General features: G+C 37.9%; 2 protein-coding genes across 11 annotated transcripts in view; one reads left to right on the top strand and one right to left on the bottom strand.

The window, feature by feature from the left end:
- The window catches only part of Gpr82 (G protein-coupled receptor 82), a 10131-nt gene extending 1020 nt beyond the window's left edge, over window positions 1-9111 (top strand). The window contains exons 2-5 of one of the 2 annotated variants that reach the window (XM_029473089.1): window positions 3419-3509; window positions 4429-4519; window positions 6705-6762; window positions 6855-9111. In XM_029473089.1, the coding sequence (XP_029328949.1) occupies window positions 6889-7875 (987 nt within the window). In that variant the 5' untranslated portion in view covers window positions 3419-3509; window positions 4429-4519; window positions 6705-6762; window positions 6855-6888 and the 3' untranslated portion in view covers window positions 7876-9111. Of the gene's footprint in view, window positions 1-3384; window positions 3510-4428; window positions 4520-6704; window positions 6763-6854 lie in introns of those variants that run through there. The other variant, XM_021152788.2, reaches the window with a different exon arrangement.
- The window catches only part of Cask (calcium/calmodulin dependent serine protein kinase), a 323785-nt gene that overhangs the window by 141131 nt on the left and 169047 nt on the right, over window positions 1-13607 (bottom strand). The window lies entirely within an intron of this gene.

Consider the following 13607-nt stretch of genomic DNA (forward strand, 5'->3'; position numbering starts at 1 on the left):
TCTTCTTCTTCTTCTTCTTCTTCTTCTTCTTCTTCTTCTTCTTCTCCTCTCTCTCTCTGTCTCTCCCTCTCTCCCTCGATTGCTTGCTTTCTGAGACAAGGTCTCATTATATAGACTTGTTTGACCTGAAACTGTGTAGACCAGGCTGGCCTCAAAGTCAGAGAGATCCATCTGCTCTGCCTCCAGAGTGCTGGGATTAAAGACCTGTGCTGCCATGCCTGGCTGTTATCAATTGTTCTAGCAGTTCACATAAACTGCAGTACTTCAATTTTGGGGGTTCTCAATATGAGCAATTGAATTCAAACACTAACAGGTACAGGAAAGAACACCTCATGCCCAATTCTGTTTCATTGGCCATTGATATAACCTCCTCCTTGAGTAAAGACAGAAAGGGACACAAACACAGTCTTAATCTTGAGAAAATTTTATAGAGAAATTAAAAAGAAGTGGCTAGAAATAAAACGACCTTGTTCTTGGAAAGAAACATGGAGAATTCTGGGCACTGATACATGATCGTAATCTCTTTGCATTCCCAGTTGCTGTGTTGTGATATGGGCATGTGTTTACTTGTGGTAATTCGTGATAGGTCACATTTCTCCCAGACTCCTGTCAAATGCCTTATTTTCTGAAATGTCTGTTTTTAAGGAAAGAAAATAAGTTTCTTTGTACACTTCAAAGATAGCACAGGCATGGCAGTAACACAAGAATTGCTGGCTCGTTTACATCTTTACCTTTGCCTTTCAAAGTACCCACAGGGAAGAATGGTTGGTTCTGAAACATGATATGAACATGCAACTGCACACACATGAACACACGTACACATCCATAAAAAGAGGGGAAAAGCCCCCTGATAGTCCTAAAAACCACTGACTTCTCATTCAGGCCCCCAGGGACCTAAAAGCACAGTGTAAGCCTGGTGTGTCTGCCTTCATTTTGCATCTATCTCATTTAATCTGGCTCACTAGCTTTGTCTACTTCTTTCAATATGAATCATTCAAGGAGTGTCTATCAAATTATCACTTATTCCATTGTCCTTTGAGGCCAAGGACACAGAGACAGGACTAAAGGGGGCATCTTAGTGTCAGCTTTTTACCATGTTCTGTTCCAGATGCCTAAAAGGTGCCTAAAGATGTCCAGTTATTATCCTAAACCAGGACTCCCTTGGATTCCATCACCTAGATGATGAAATTTATCCAGTGAGGACTAGAGTGTGAGCAATCATCTCCTGGGGACCACCCTGTTCCCTTGAACAATAAGAAAGCCTACAGACTACCTTTGCTGAACCATAACTGAGACAATGATCTGTGAGTCACACAAACTACTGGCTACACCTTGACTAAGGCTGTATAATTATGCACAACTCTTGCCTCCTTGCCTCAATTTGTCCTCTAATCTATAGCTGATATCAGTACCCTGCGAGGGATTTGGAGTCACCAGACACTGTTCCTCTTTTTGATGTGCACATGAATATCTCTCCTTTCTCTGCTTTTCACGATTTGTCATTTGCTTCTTGAATTGGCAAATTAAGATGGGTGGCCAAGGCCAGCCTGTTAGGGTTGCTGGAGAAAGCGCTTTTATCCTAAAACTCTAGTTACACTTGGGTCTTCCACGACTACAGATTCTTGTAGTAGAATGTGAGGACCTGAGAGCAGTAGCACTGGAAACAAGGCTATGGCCAGATACCACATCCTAAAGAGAACAGAAGGTTCACTGAACTTGAACAAACCATAGCTTTGAGTAACAGGACTGCACTGCACATCTAAAGCTAACTGGCTTATATAAGCATTGAACTGAACAAGGTTTACCGTGGCCCCCTTTGAGGGAAATTAAGAATGACGTTCTAATATGCACACATTTAGACACATGTTCTTGTCTTGCACAATAGCTTCCCTCTCAGTGCCCTGAGCTACTGATTGGTCAGATGGACAAATTTTAAACTGTCCAGTTGTAGCCAGTTTAGATATTAGCTTGGAGAGCCAAAAAGTAAGTTCCCATTTGAAACACACAAGTTCAGATACATAAGGTATTTCACATGTCCTCCTGCTTTTGGTTTTGAGGGAAACTGGTAAGTGACCTTCAAACCCACCCCTCAAAGTTGATAGAGGCAGTAACACCAGCTCACCATGGGCTGCAAAACGGAATGAGCTTTCCTTTTGGATCACTCTTCCTAAAATCCTCCAAAGGACTTCCAGGGGCCAGATTTGACAACATCACCTGAGGCAGATCAGAAGGGTCAGAAGAGTATGTACTGGAGAGTGAGGGGGCAGATGGTAGGAGAAGTAATCAGATAAGGAGATTTACATGTGGACAAAGGAAGCCGCACTCTGAAGAGGAGAATGATGAGAACACAAAGAGCCAGAGAAAACTTGTGATCCCAAAGTCCAAAGGGGCACACTATGTCCTAGAGAACTTGCAACTAGGTTTGATATTCTTGAAATAGCTCCATGACAAGTAATATTTTTGTTAGCTTAGTATTTCCTGCCATTACTTTTTTCTACTATTGGAGAGAATTGTTTACTGTCTTAGAAGACCTTTTATAGTATTTACCTAGTCGTCTCACTTGAGTCCTTTCTTCCCTGAGCCTCATTTTCCACCACCATTTATCACACATTCTCTGTTCTTCCCTTTCAGTTCTTTTAATGAACCATTGTGATTTACCAATTCACTCAGTTTTTATTTCTCAGAGCAGCTCAAGTCTGTATAACACATCACATCTACATCTTCCTTGGATTTGAAGACACTCTAGTTTGTGGTTAGCATTCTACTTCTGGGACCTCCATGTGCTACTAGAAATGTAGTAGAAACTCCAATAAACATCTGAGTGAACTGTACTGTTTAAGGAAAATGTATAACAGTGAAATCCAAAATGGTCTGAGAATGGAGCAATGGCCACCTTTTTAAGGAATTGTTCATCTTGGGGAACTCAGTTTCTAGGAAAGGGCTTGCTGGATATGCAAACATCCTGGAGATGGGCCACAATGAACGTGCAGTGGGACAGTGGGGAGAAATTATGTGCCTTCCCCTTTCCATCTCCAGAAGTTACCTTTGCCTGTTCTGCTTTTGTTACTTTAAATGCTAAAGAAGAGCTCACCTAAATGACAAAAATGTTAATTGCCAAACAATTTGTAGATTTATTGGTACTCCCACCTCCAACTCCTGGTGACTTTCTGATAACATCTGAATGTGCAGCTCTCCTTGTTCTTTTAATCCCCTGCATCAGTTAACACAAAGCATACAAATTGCTGTGGAGGTTAACTTGTAGATAACTAATGTGTTTGTAGCTATTTTCAGAAGGTCAAGGTTGATTACAGTTCTTGCCAGAGGCAGGCAGGGGAATGGGCACAGAGCCTCCTGCCCATCGTTCCACTGTGTAACCCAGGCTTTCCTACCCTTCTTATAACCCAATTCTCCAAGACAGAGCTTTGCTGATATCAGGCTGCCCTCTCCAGCTTCTCAGGATCAATCTTTGAGTAAGCCCAACTTCTCATCATCTACATACTAGACGAGTGGTAAGCAAATGAGGTGGACTTGGGTTTGGAAACAAGAATTGGCAGAACTGGGCTGGGGATGCAGGTTGCTCAGTGGTCAGTGCTAAATGCACATTTAGCCTTCAGTTATGGTCAGTTCAGACTACATGCTATAACTATTAATTTGTTTTGAAACATATTTGCTACCTCCAAAATCCATCATAAAATGTTCTAACTCATGTACTCACTATTTCAACTCCAAATGGAGGTAGAACATGCCAATTAGAAGTAGAGAAAAGTTGTTTATTAGTAACCAAACTGGGTTCTAGTCCCTATATATACTCTGAGCACACAGAGAACAAGCATCTCTGGGCATCAGTTTTTTTTTTTTTTCAATTTTAAAACAGCAGAGACCACTGATGACCATGAATTTTAAAGCAGCCTAGTGATATTTGATTTGAGCAAGCCGGTATAAATAAGAAAACTTCAAATTTTGTTTTCCTCTACTCTTAGAAAAGATGGATTGCAAAGAAGTTGTTCACAAAGGATTTTGTAGTTAAGTTTAGAGACAAATTTATATTGGTATTTTATTGAGTTACTGGAAAGAAGTTCCTTTTACTATGCTCACAGAAAAATAATTAGCTATGTGAGATTAAACCTTAGAAATGCAACCTCAGCCAATCACAACAATAAAGCTAACTACTTCATGAAACCATCATAAGTATACTACATATATATTTATTTATATAGTACATATTTATACTATATATATATATATATATATATATATATATATATATATTACCCACTAACTTCCTCCCACTAAAGAAATAGAGAAATGAGGGTTGTGTTTGTTTTTTTTTTTTTTTAAGGAGGTACTGACTATATTTACTGTAACTGTTGACTTTCTTCAACAGTCTAATTTCCCTTTTTCTCCCCACTGTACTTGGTGTCATGCAAGACTCTACTCATACTGATTAAGGATACTGGAAGAGTGAAGATCAGAGAACTGTGAGTGTGAAACAGTCAATGAGCATAAGCTACTCAGACAGGTAAGGGTGATTTTTTTTTTTTTTTGCTCAGTTTTAGCTTAAAGTTAACCTTTACAAAGGTTTTTTTTTTTTTTAATCTTTGTAAGTATCTAAAAGGACTAAACTATTTGAATTGTGAAATCTGATCATTAAATAAGGTAGTCAGCACAAGAAGTGTTTAAATAGCCATGAGTAACTGCTAGAGTTGTAGAAGTTTTCTCATTTGTCAAATTAGCACAGTGCGTACACAGACATTCTGCTGAGGAGAATGCATACTTGGAGAGATTTCCTTGGAAGCAATTCTGTAAGAGCTCACTTTTATTTGCCTTCTCAAGTTTAATTGCATTTTACATATTTTTGTAACTAATTTTCTAGTAGCTTTTGAATCAAAGGCTGTTACTGAATGGAGCATGAAGAGCATGAATTTGGGAAGCTGAAAATGGGGAGTGAGTTGTTATTTGTTTTATAGAGACTCACCATCACCTAACATCTCAATAATAGTCTTCTGCTCGTCTTTCATTAGGGAATAGTTGCTACTGATATTCATAGAGGAAGCTCTGCTGCTTTCAGCATGGAATGCATTATCTCTATGAGGCAGAGGCTATGAGGCAGAAGCTTTGCATAAAAGAAGCTTCATCTCTTAAAAAAGCTTTGGCCCTTCGGTAAAACCAACATTTCTTTTGAACAGAAGGGGATCTTCCTTCCTTCCTCCCTCCCTCCCTCCCTCCCTCCCTTCTTTCTTTCTTTCTTTCTTTCTTTCTTTTTCCTCTGTATAACCTTGGCTGTCCTGGAACTCACTTTGTAGACCAGGCTGGCCTCGAACTCAGAAATCCGCCTGCCTCTGCCTCCAAGAGTGCTGGGATTAAAGGGTGCACCACCACCGCCCGGCTGAGGATTTTTCTTAATAAATGAACTGGTTCACTTCAATTGTTATTTGCCTAATTTTGAAATCAGCAAGGTTACAGATTAAGGTTCCATAAAGGCACTCTGAAACATATGATGCAATTTCTGAATAAAAATTATAAAGAAATAAAGTGAAGATAGTGGTAGACCTTGATAAAGGGTCTCAGTACTTGAATGCAGACAATTTTTTAAGTATTTAGGTAAGAGATTGGCTTAAAAGTTGTTTCAGAATGATAATGTATTATGAAATGATCCTCATTTTTAAATAAAATCCAATGTAATTTTAAAGCAATTCAAGATGCAGAAAATAATAAGACCAAGATGCTGAAGTGGGGTAGAGAATACAATCCTGAAAGGGCAGAGATCAGAAGATGCTCTGTGGAAAAACCTTTTTATGTTCATCATCAAAAGAGAGAAGATGGTTAACAAAAGATTAAGAAACTCTCCTATAAATCATAAAAGTGTGCAAAATATGGTGCCCCCAAAGCCAATGGTGAAAACAGAGAAATTTTTAATCATATTAAAAATCAATAAATATAATTTATTAAGTTGCTAATTATAACTGCAACTTTGGAAGATAGAAATCAGGATTGTTGTTTGACCAGAACCTAGTAACTTTTTTATGTTATTCTCACCTAAAAAAAGTAAGTAAGGCACAAAAGAAGAGAGTTTTACTGGGATTTCTCACTTATTCACAGGAAAGACTTTATGCTGGGTTGAAAACGTATATCCTCTATATAAACAAATAAACAAATCCTGGAAACCCACAAATATTAGATAACAGAAGAGGACACATTAGGGTACTCTAGCCATCGAGCATACCAAGTATAATGTTGACACATAATGTAATTTCTTGAAGTGTGAGAGTTTAGCAGTATTTGAATGGGAGATTACTGATGACCTTGTAATGACCACGGGTTCTGGAGTTTCTCCTTATTCAGGAACTTGTCTGAGTATTTTGTTCATCTGGAATGGGGTTTACTTCTGGATTTCTGGATATAATCAATGTTGAAATTAAAAACTAGCTTTTACTTAGTAGTTTTAAAAATAAAAGCTTAAATATAAAAACTTTCTAATAAAAACTATTAATTCTTAAGTCACCTTATAAAGTGATGTGTTTTACCGGTCTGTTAATGTGCCCACATTTGTACCACTGCCCTCTTATTGTGCTTCTAGATTTCTAGGAAAAATCTATAATCATTTACATATTGCTTTATAATCTAATAAGTATAAATTTCTCCAACCTATGAATGATAAATCTCAGGCATTTAATTAACTATTTCTACCAAATTTTGTTTTTTAGACGAAGGAATTATCCATCGTTTTAAGTACTGTTGCTTTTACTGTGACAACTAGAAAAGGTAAGAAACAACCTGGATTTTCTCACTCCATCAAAACCAAAAATGCCTGTTGTTGTTAGTTTTAATATTAAGTATATATAATTCCATTCTAGCTCCTGTGACAAAAATCAAGAAAATCTAATATAAATGAATAATAACTCGACATGCATTCAACCATCCGTGATTTCTACCACAGCTTTACCGATCACTTACATCTTTTTGTTTATTATTGGTCTCTTTGGAAACTCACTTGCTCAGTGGGTATTTTTAACAAAAATAGGTAAGAAAACATCAACACATATCTACTTGGCAAATCTTGTGACTGCAAACTTACTTGTGTGCACTGCTATGCCTTTCATGGGTATATATTTCTTGAGGGGTTTTTATTGGAAATATCATTCTGTACAATGCAGACTGGTCAATTTTTTGGGAACTCTATCTATGCATGTAAGTATGTTTGTCAGCCTCTTAATTTTAAGCTGGATTGCCATAAGCCGCTATGCTACCTTAATGAAAAAGGAGTCCAGGCAAGAGGCCACCTCATGCTACGAGAGAATGTTTTATGGTCACGTACTGAAAAGATTTCGCCAGCCCAACTTTGCCAGAACAATGTGTATTTACATATGGGGAGTTGTGCTTGTCGTAATTATTCCAGTTACCCTATACTACTCAGTAGTCGAGGCTACAGAAGAAGGACAGAGCCAGTGCTACAATCGGCAGATGGAACTGGGAGCCAGACCTTCTCAGATTGCGGGTCTCATTGGAACCACATTTATTGGATTCTCCTTTTTAGTAGTAGTAACATCATACTATTCTCTTGTCAGCCATCTGCGAAGAGTAAGGACCTGTACCTCCATTACCGAGAAAGATTTGACCTACAGATCTGTGAAAAGACACCTTTTGATCATCCAGGTCCTCCTAGTAGTTTGCTTTCTTCCATATAGTATTTTTAAACCCATTTTTTATGTTCTGCACCAGAGAGAAGGAGACTGTCAGCAGCTGAATTATTTAATAGAAGCAAAAAATATCCTCACTTGTCTTGCATCAGCCAGAAGTAGTACAGACCCCATTATATTTCTTTTATTAGATAAAACATTCAAGAAGACACTATATGGTCTCCTTACAAAATCTTAATTCACTGCACATTCTAACATATGGTTGGCTTTTAGATAGAAAACACCAAAAAATAGAAAAAAATGCATGTGACTCTTAGTGACATTAATGGGCACCAAGAAAACCTCTATGGGTTTTTAAAAAAAGATATATGCACAAAATTGGACTTACAGTTCTACTTATATTGAAAGACCAGATGGCAGAGACTTTCAGAGACAAGTCAAGCATACCAAAGGGATTCTACTGTGTGTGAAGTCAGACTTTTTGCTTTGTTTTGTTTTCAGTCAGTTGTGGATATTCTGTTCAAAACACAATATTTTATGACTATAGGATGAAGAACCAAAAAGGTTTATGGGTTTGCCTGCTTTCTAACCTAATGCAAGTACACAACTATGGTCAGATTTTATATTGTTGGTAACTTGAAAAAATCATTTAAAAATGTAAGTACTGGAAAAGTCAAGCAGTAAGAAATGTTTTTATTTAAATCTCATGTAACTGCATGAATAATGCAGTGTGAAGTCAATTTGGTATTATTTGGCTCATTTTACTGGAAAAGGCAATATTCAATGATTCTAATAGTTAATATATAGATTTTACTTACACACATTTGGATTACACTTGTCAAAATAAAAAAAATATAAAATTATATGTCCATCTATATGCTATTTTTATATATTTCCAATATAAATAATGGTGCTATCAATGATAGTACCTGCCAAATATTTAATTATTTTTTGTAAACTAAACAAATGAAGTATAAAGAATTGTAATCATGTTGGATAAAAGGCTGGCCTCTGGATTCAAACTCTCTGGGTACTATACTGGCTCCATCTCTTATTTAGATGGAGACTTTTGGGCAAACTACTTACTCTCTTTACATAATAGTTTCTTTAATTGTGGAACAGAAAATATGACCTGATTCATATCACTATTATTAAATCAGATACTGTTCCTATTGTGAGCTACTAGCTAGTCAGCACTTGCTATGTGTTAGGCCCTCTGTGTATATGTCTCATGATTACAATTTTAATCATCACAACCACAAAGCATGTTAATGTACTTACTGATGAAAAAACCCAGATATGAAGTTAAGTGGTTAGCCCAATTCCTCCTGTATTTAAGTATATTTAAGAAGCAATCATTTCTTAGTGATAATTTCTTTCATGTAATCTTGCCAGTAAGGAAAAGAGTGATTATATTCTGTATTGTATACATTATGATTAAAAAATAAAAAAAAAGTGTTCTTCAAATGATCATAAGCTGCATCTTTCTTTTCTACTTCCATGGCACTTGCATTCTCTTCGGGAATGGAACCAAATGAAACAGCTGAGTAAAATCAACCATTGAGCACACCTCGGCACGTTGTTAGGAGCTGCTCAAAGGCTCACTTTCCTCTCTTCCACATGGTGATCACTTTGGTATTCAAAGAGAGGTTTACATTAAGTTCATGTGAGTCTACAGTCTCATAGCAGGTTTGGCTCCTGAACAAGAACTGTAGAAGCAATTCATAGAACAGATTCTCTAAGAGCCATGTGCTCAAAATTAGTAGACATTTTATGTAGATCTCATCAAAATCCAATACTGAAACATACCTAGTAAATACTTGTTCTTTTTAACTCATTCCTTAACTGAGAGATTAAAATATCCAAAGTTGGAACACATTCTGCCTTCAGATACTTACAGTGTATATCTATTCTTCTGTGTATGTGTTTGCAAGCATACATGCGTACATGCGTGGGCTCATGTGTTGGAACATGCGCTTGGGTTTAGAGACTAGAAGTTAACTTTAGTTCTTATCTTCAGGAGTCATCCATGTTGATTTTGACAGAAAGAGTCTCTCCCTGGGACATGGGGCTCACAGATTGTACAAGTAAGGCTGGCCGGCCAGTAAGTGCTGGTCTCCCCAGCACTGTGACTACAAGTACATGTCACCAAGCCTACCTTTTTACTTGGGTGCTGGGAATTGAACTCAAGTACTTCTCTCCAGTCTGTACCTATCTCCCCAGTCTGAGTACCCATTCTTTCATAGGACCAATTAAGTTTTTGGCTCAGTAACATGCAGAGACAAAGGATAACTCGAAATTCCCGGTGACCTGTACAGGCTGAAAACTGAGATGTTTAATATAGTGATTTTGCAAACCTGCAAAGCACAGAATAACTCCATATAACTTCAGTAGGAGACTGTCTGAAATGCCCAGAGTTCTCCAAAGTTACAACAACTTATCCTTATATGAGTGTCTAGTCCCGGGGCTGGAGAGATGGCTCAGTGGTTAAGAGCACTGACTGCTCTTCCAGAGGTCCTGAGTTCAAATCCCAGCAACCATCTGGTGACTCACAACCATCTGGAATGGGATCTGATGAACTCTTCTGGTGTGTCTGAAGACAGCAACAGTGTACTCATATGTAATAAATAAATCTTAAAAAAAAAGTTTTAAGCCCCAAACTGATTAGACTAAGAGGAAGTGAAATGATCAGAGCTTTTATGGAAATTGTATCATATTAACTCACTGCACTGAGTTTAAAATATATGTAAACTTTTAAAAAATGTTATTTTAAAAATCACTTTACAGGGCTGGAGAAATGGCTCATCTGTTACTGCTGCTCTTCAGAGGACCTGGGTTTGATTCCCAACATTCATACTGTGGTTTATAACTGTCTGTAATGTTAGTTCCAGAAAATCTAATGCCCTCCAAGGACACAGACATACATGTAAGCAAAATACCCATACACATAAAATAATAAAATAATTTAAAAACATCCCCTTTAAGGCCAGGTGTGGTGGTGAACGCCTTTAATCCCAGCACCTGGGACGAAGAGTCAGGCAGATCTTTGAGTTTCAGGCCAGCTAGGGCTACATGATGAGATCTTATCTATGTGAACAGCAGTTGAGAACTTTGAAGGCCAAAGTGGAGAAGGGTACCATGTGAACAGCATTTGAGATCTTATCTTTTTGTTGTTGTTGCTGTTGGTTTTCTGTTTTTTTTTTTTAAATTGCTTTATAGTTCTATTTACTATGTTAAAGATAAATAATATTGCCAAACTAGAATTACTAATATTTAAAAGGTGATATGCAAAGAGGTATGCAGTTTCTCTTCAGATTGCTCATTCTGGCAGGAAATGAAAGCTATATTAAATTATACATTGAGCTTATTTAATATATTTGTCTTTGTATGATTTCTATAAATCATGTTGCATTTTTCAAAGTATTAAAGAGTTGGTTATTTGATATTATAGAAAAATATGAATGGATACAGAAAATGTGGTACATTCACACAATGGAGTACTACTCAGCTATTAAAAAGAATGAATTTATGAAATTCCTAGGCAAATGGATGGACCTGGAAGGCATCATCCTGAGTGAGGTAACACAATCACAAAGGAACTCACACAATATGTACTCACTGATAAGTGGATATTAGCCCAAAACTTAGGATACCCAAGATATAAGATACAGTTTGCTAAACACATGAAACTCAAGAAGAATGAAGACTGAAGTGTGGACACTATGCCCCTCCTTAGAATTGGGAACAAAACACCCATGGAAGGAGTTACAGAGACAAAGTTTGGAGCTGTGACGAAAGGATGGACCATCTAGAGACTGCCATATCCAGAGATCCATCCCATGATCAGGATCCAAACGCTGACACCATTGCATTCACTAGCAAGATTTTGCTGAAAGGACCCAGATATAGCTGTCTCTTGTGAGACTATGCCGGGGCCTGGCAAACACAGAAGTGGATGCTCACAGTCAGCTAGTGAATGGAACACAGGGCCCCCAATGGAGGAGCTGGAGAAAGTACCCAAGGAGCTGAAGGGATCCGCAACCCTATGGGTGGAACAACATTATGAACTAACCAGTACCCCGGAGCTCTTGACTCTAGCTGCATATGTATCAAAAGATGGCCTAGTCGGCCATCACTGGAAAGAGAGGCCCATTGGACATGCAAACTTTATATGCCCCAGTACAGGGGAACGCCAGGGCCAAAAAAATGGGAATGGGTGGGTAGGGAAGTAGGGGGGAGGGTATGGGGGACTTTTGGGATAGCATTGGAAATGTAATTGAGGAAAAGATGTAATAAAAAAAATATATAAAAAAAAGAGAAAGAGACTGAACAAATGCCGCTCATCTCACTAAAATTCTTTAATGTTTAGTTGTTTTGCACAAAACTAATATGTAAATTATTTTTAAATAAAAAACATCTTAAAATCCAAAAAAAAAAGAGTATTTCAGTAGTGTGGTCTAAAGCTGGGGATTGCCATCTGGTACCCCCTACCCCCTTTGATATCATTTCAAAAGTTAAAAGTTAAATAGAAGCTAGAGACAGAAACATTTTATAACTGATGGAAAACCTGTCTGGTTATATGACACATGCTCCCCTGGGCTCAGGTGAGGAGTATTGGAAGGAACTATTTCCAATAAGCAAAAGAAATATCCATCCTTTAAAAATTTGTGAGAAATTTTTTAGAGTTCAATGATTAAGAGCCTATAATCACATAAAATGTGGGTAAGATGCTCAAGGACCTTAAGAGTCATTCTCAAGTACTAATTATCAGTGAGCTGTTTATAATAAAGACGGAAAGGAATGGGTCTGGATGGGAGGGGAGATGGGGAAGAACTGGGAGTATGGGGAAGAAAAACCATAATCAGAATATATTGTGATGAAAAATATTTTCAATTAAAAAAGAATTAAATGTGAGTTGTTTTTGATGAGAAGTAATTCTTTAAAACTATAACACAGGGACTTTTGGAATTGTGGTAGTTGGTATAAAAGAAATGCCAGTGAGGGAGCACAAGAGGAAGGAACATTACATGAAATCCACACTGCTGTGGCCACCATTGTTTACTGTAACTGTGGAGAATGCACATTTATAAGAAAGTCAGGCACTTAGCAGGTGAAAGGAGAACTGAGACCAGAAAGGGTCCAAAGAGCAGTCAGGCGTGCTAACAAAGGCTGCAAAGGAAACCATTGAGGAAGCACACCCAGAAACCTTGAGGTAGGAGGCCTTAGATGGAGTGTAGCACCTGAGGCTAGCAGTTTTGAGAACTAAACACTGAGCTCTCAAACCTCCTGGGCCAGGCCCCACTCAGAATGGAGTGTAATTGTGTTTGGTCAGCAGTCTGTACGCCAAACTGCTTTACTTTGTCTTCAATTACTAAAGTTGTACCAGAGTGAGAGAGAAACAGAGGGCTGAAGTGTGCTGTGTCTCTGCAAACCCAGGTGATGCTTTGGGGTTCAGGGGAGCTGAGAGTCAAGAGTCAGCCAAGGAGCTAGAAGCTGCACTGACCTTGGCATCACTTTATCATAATGGAAGTTTCCCCAACTTTTTACAAGATAAAGAAAGGGAAGAAGATAGATGAAAAAAAGAGAATATACATACGTCAATTAATGTCTACAAGGAGGTAAACCACAATATAATATTACAACAATGGGTGTTACCTGAGGGCAGTTTTATGCCTCAGGAGACATTTTTGGTTGCCACAAGTTGGAGGGTTGGAGATATTATACTGGCATTTACTGGGCAAAGGCCAGGGTACTGTTTAGGCATATTAAAACATCTTAGACAGCTTCCCAAAACCAAGTGTCAAACCCCAATCTCAATAGTAGACTGCTGTGAGATCCTACATCATCATGACATGGCTCCCTAAACTGCAAAGACTCACCATTTTAAAAAGTGCAATTTCTTGAGAAATCGCTTCTTCAATGCCAGCAGCTTCCACTGTGGCTTCGTGGTACTATGTACTCAAATCTAAC

This window comes from Mus caroli, chromosome X, assembly GCF_900094665.2.
Source record: "Mus caroli chromosome X, CAROLI_EIJ_v1.1, whole genome shotgun sequence".
NCBI classification, from domain to species: Eukaryota; Metazoa; Chordata; class Mammalia; order Rodentia; family Muridae; genus Mus; species Mus caroli.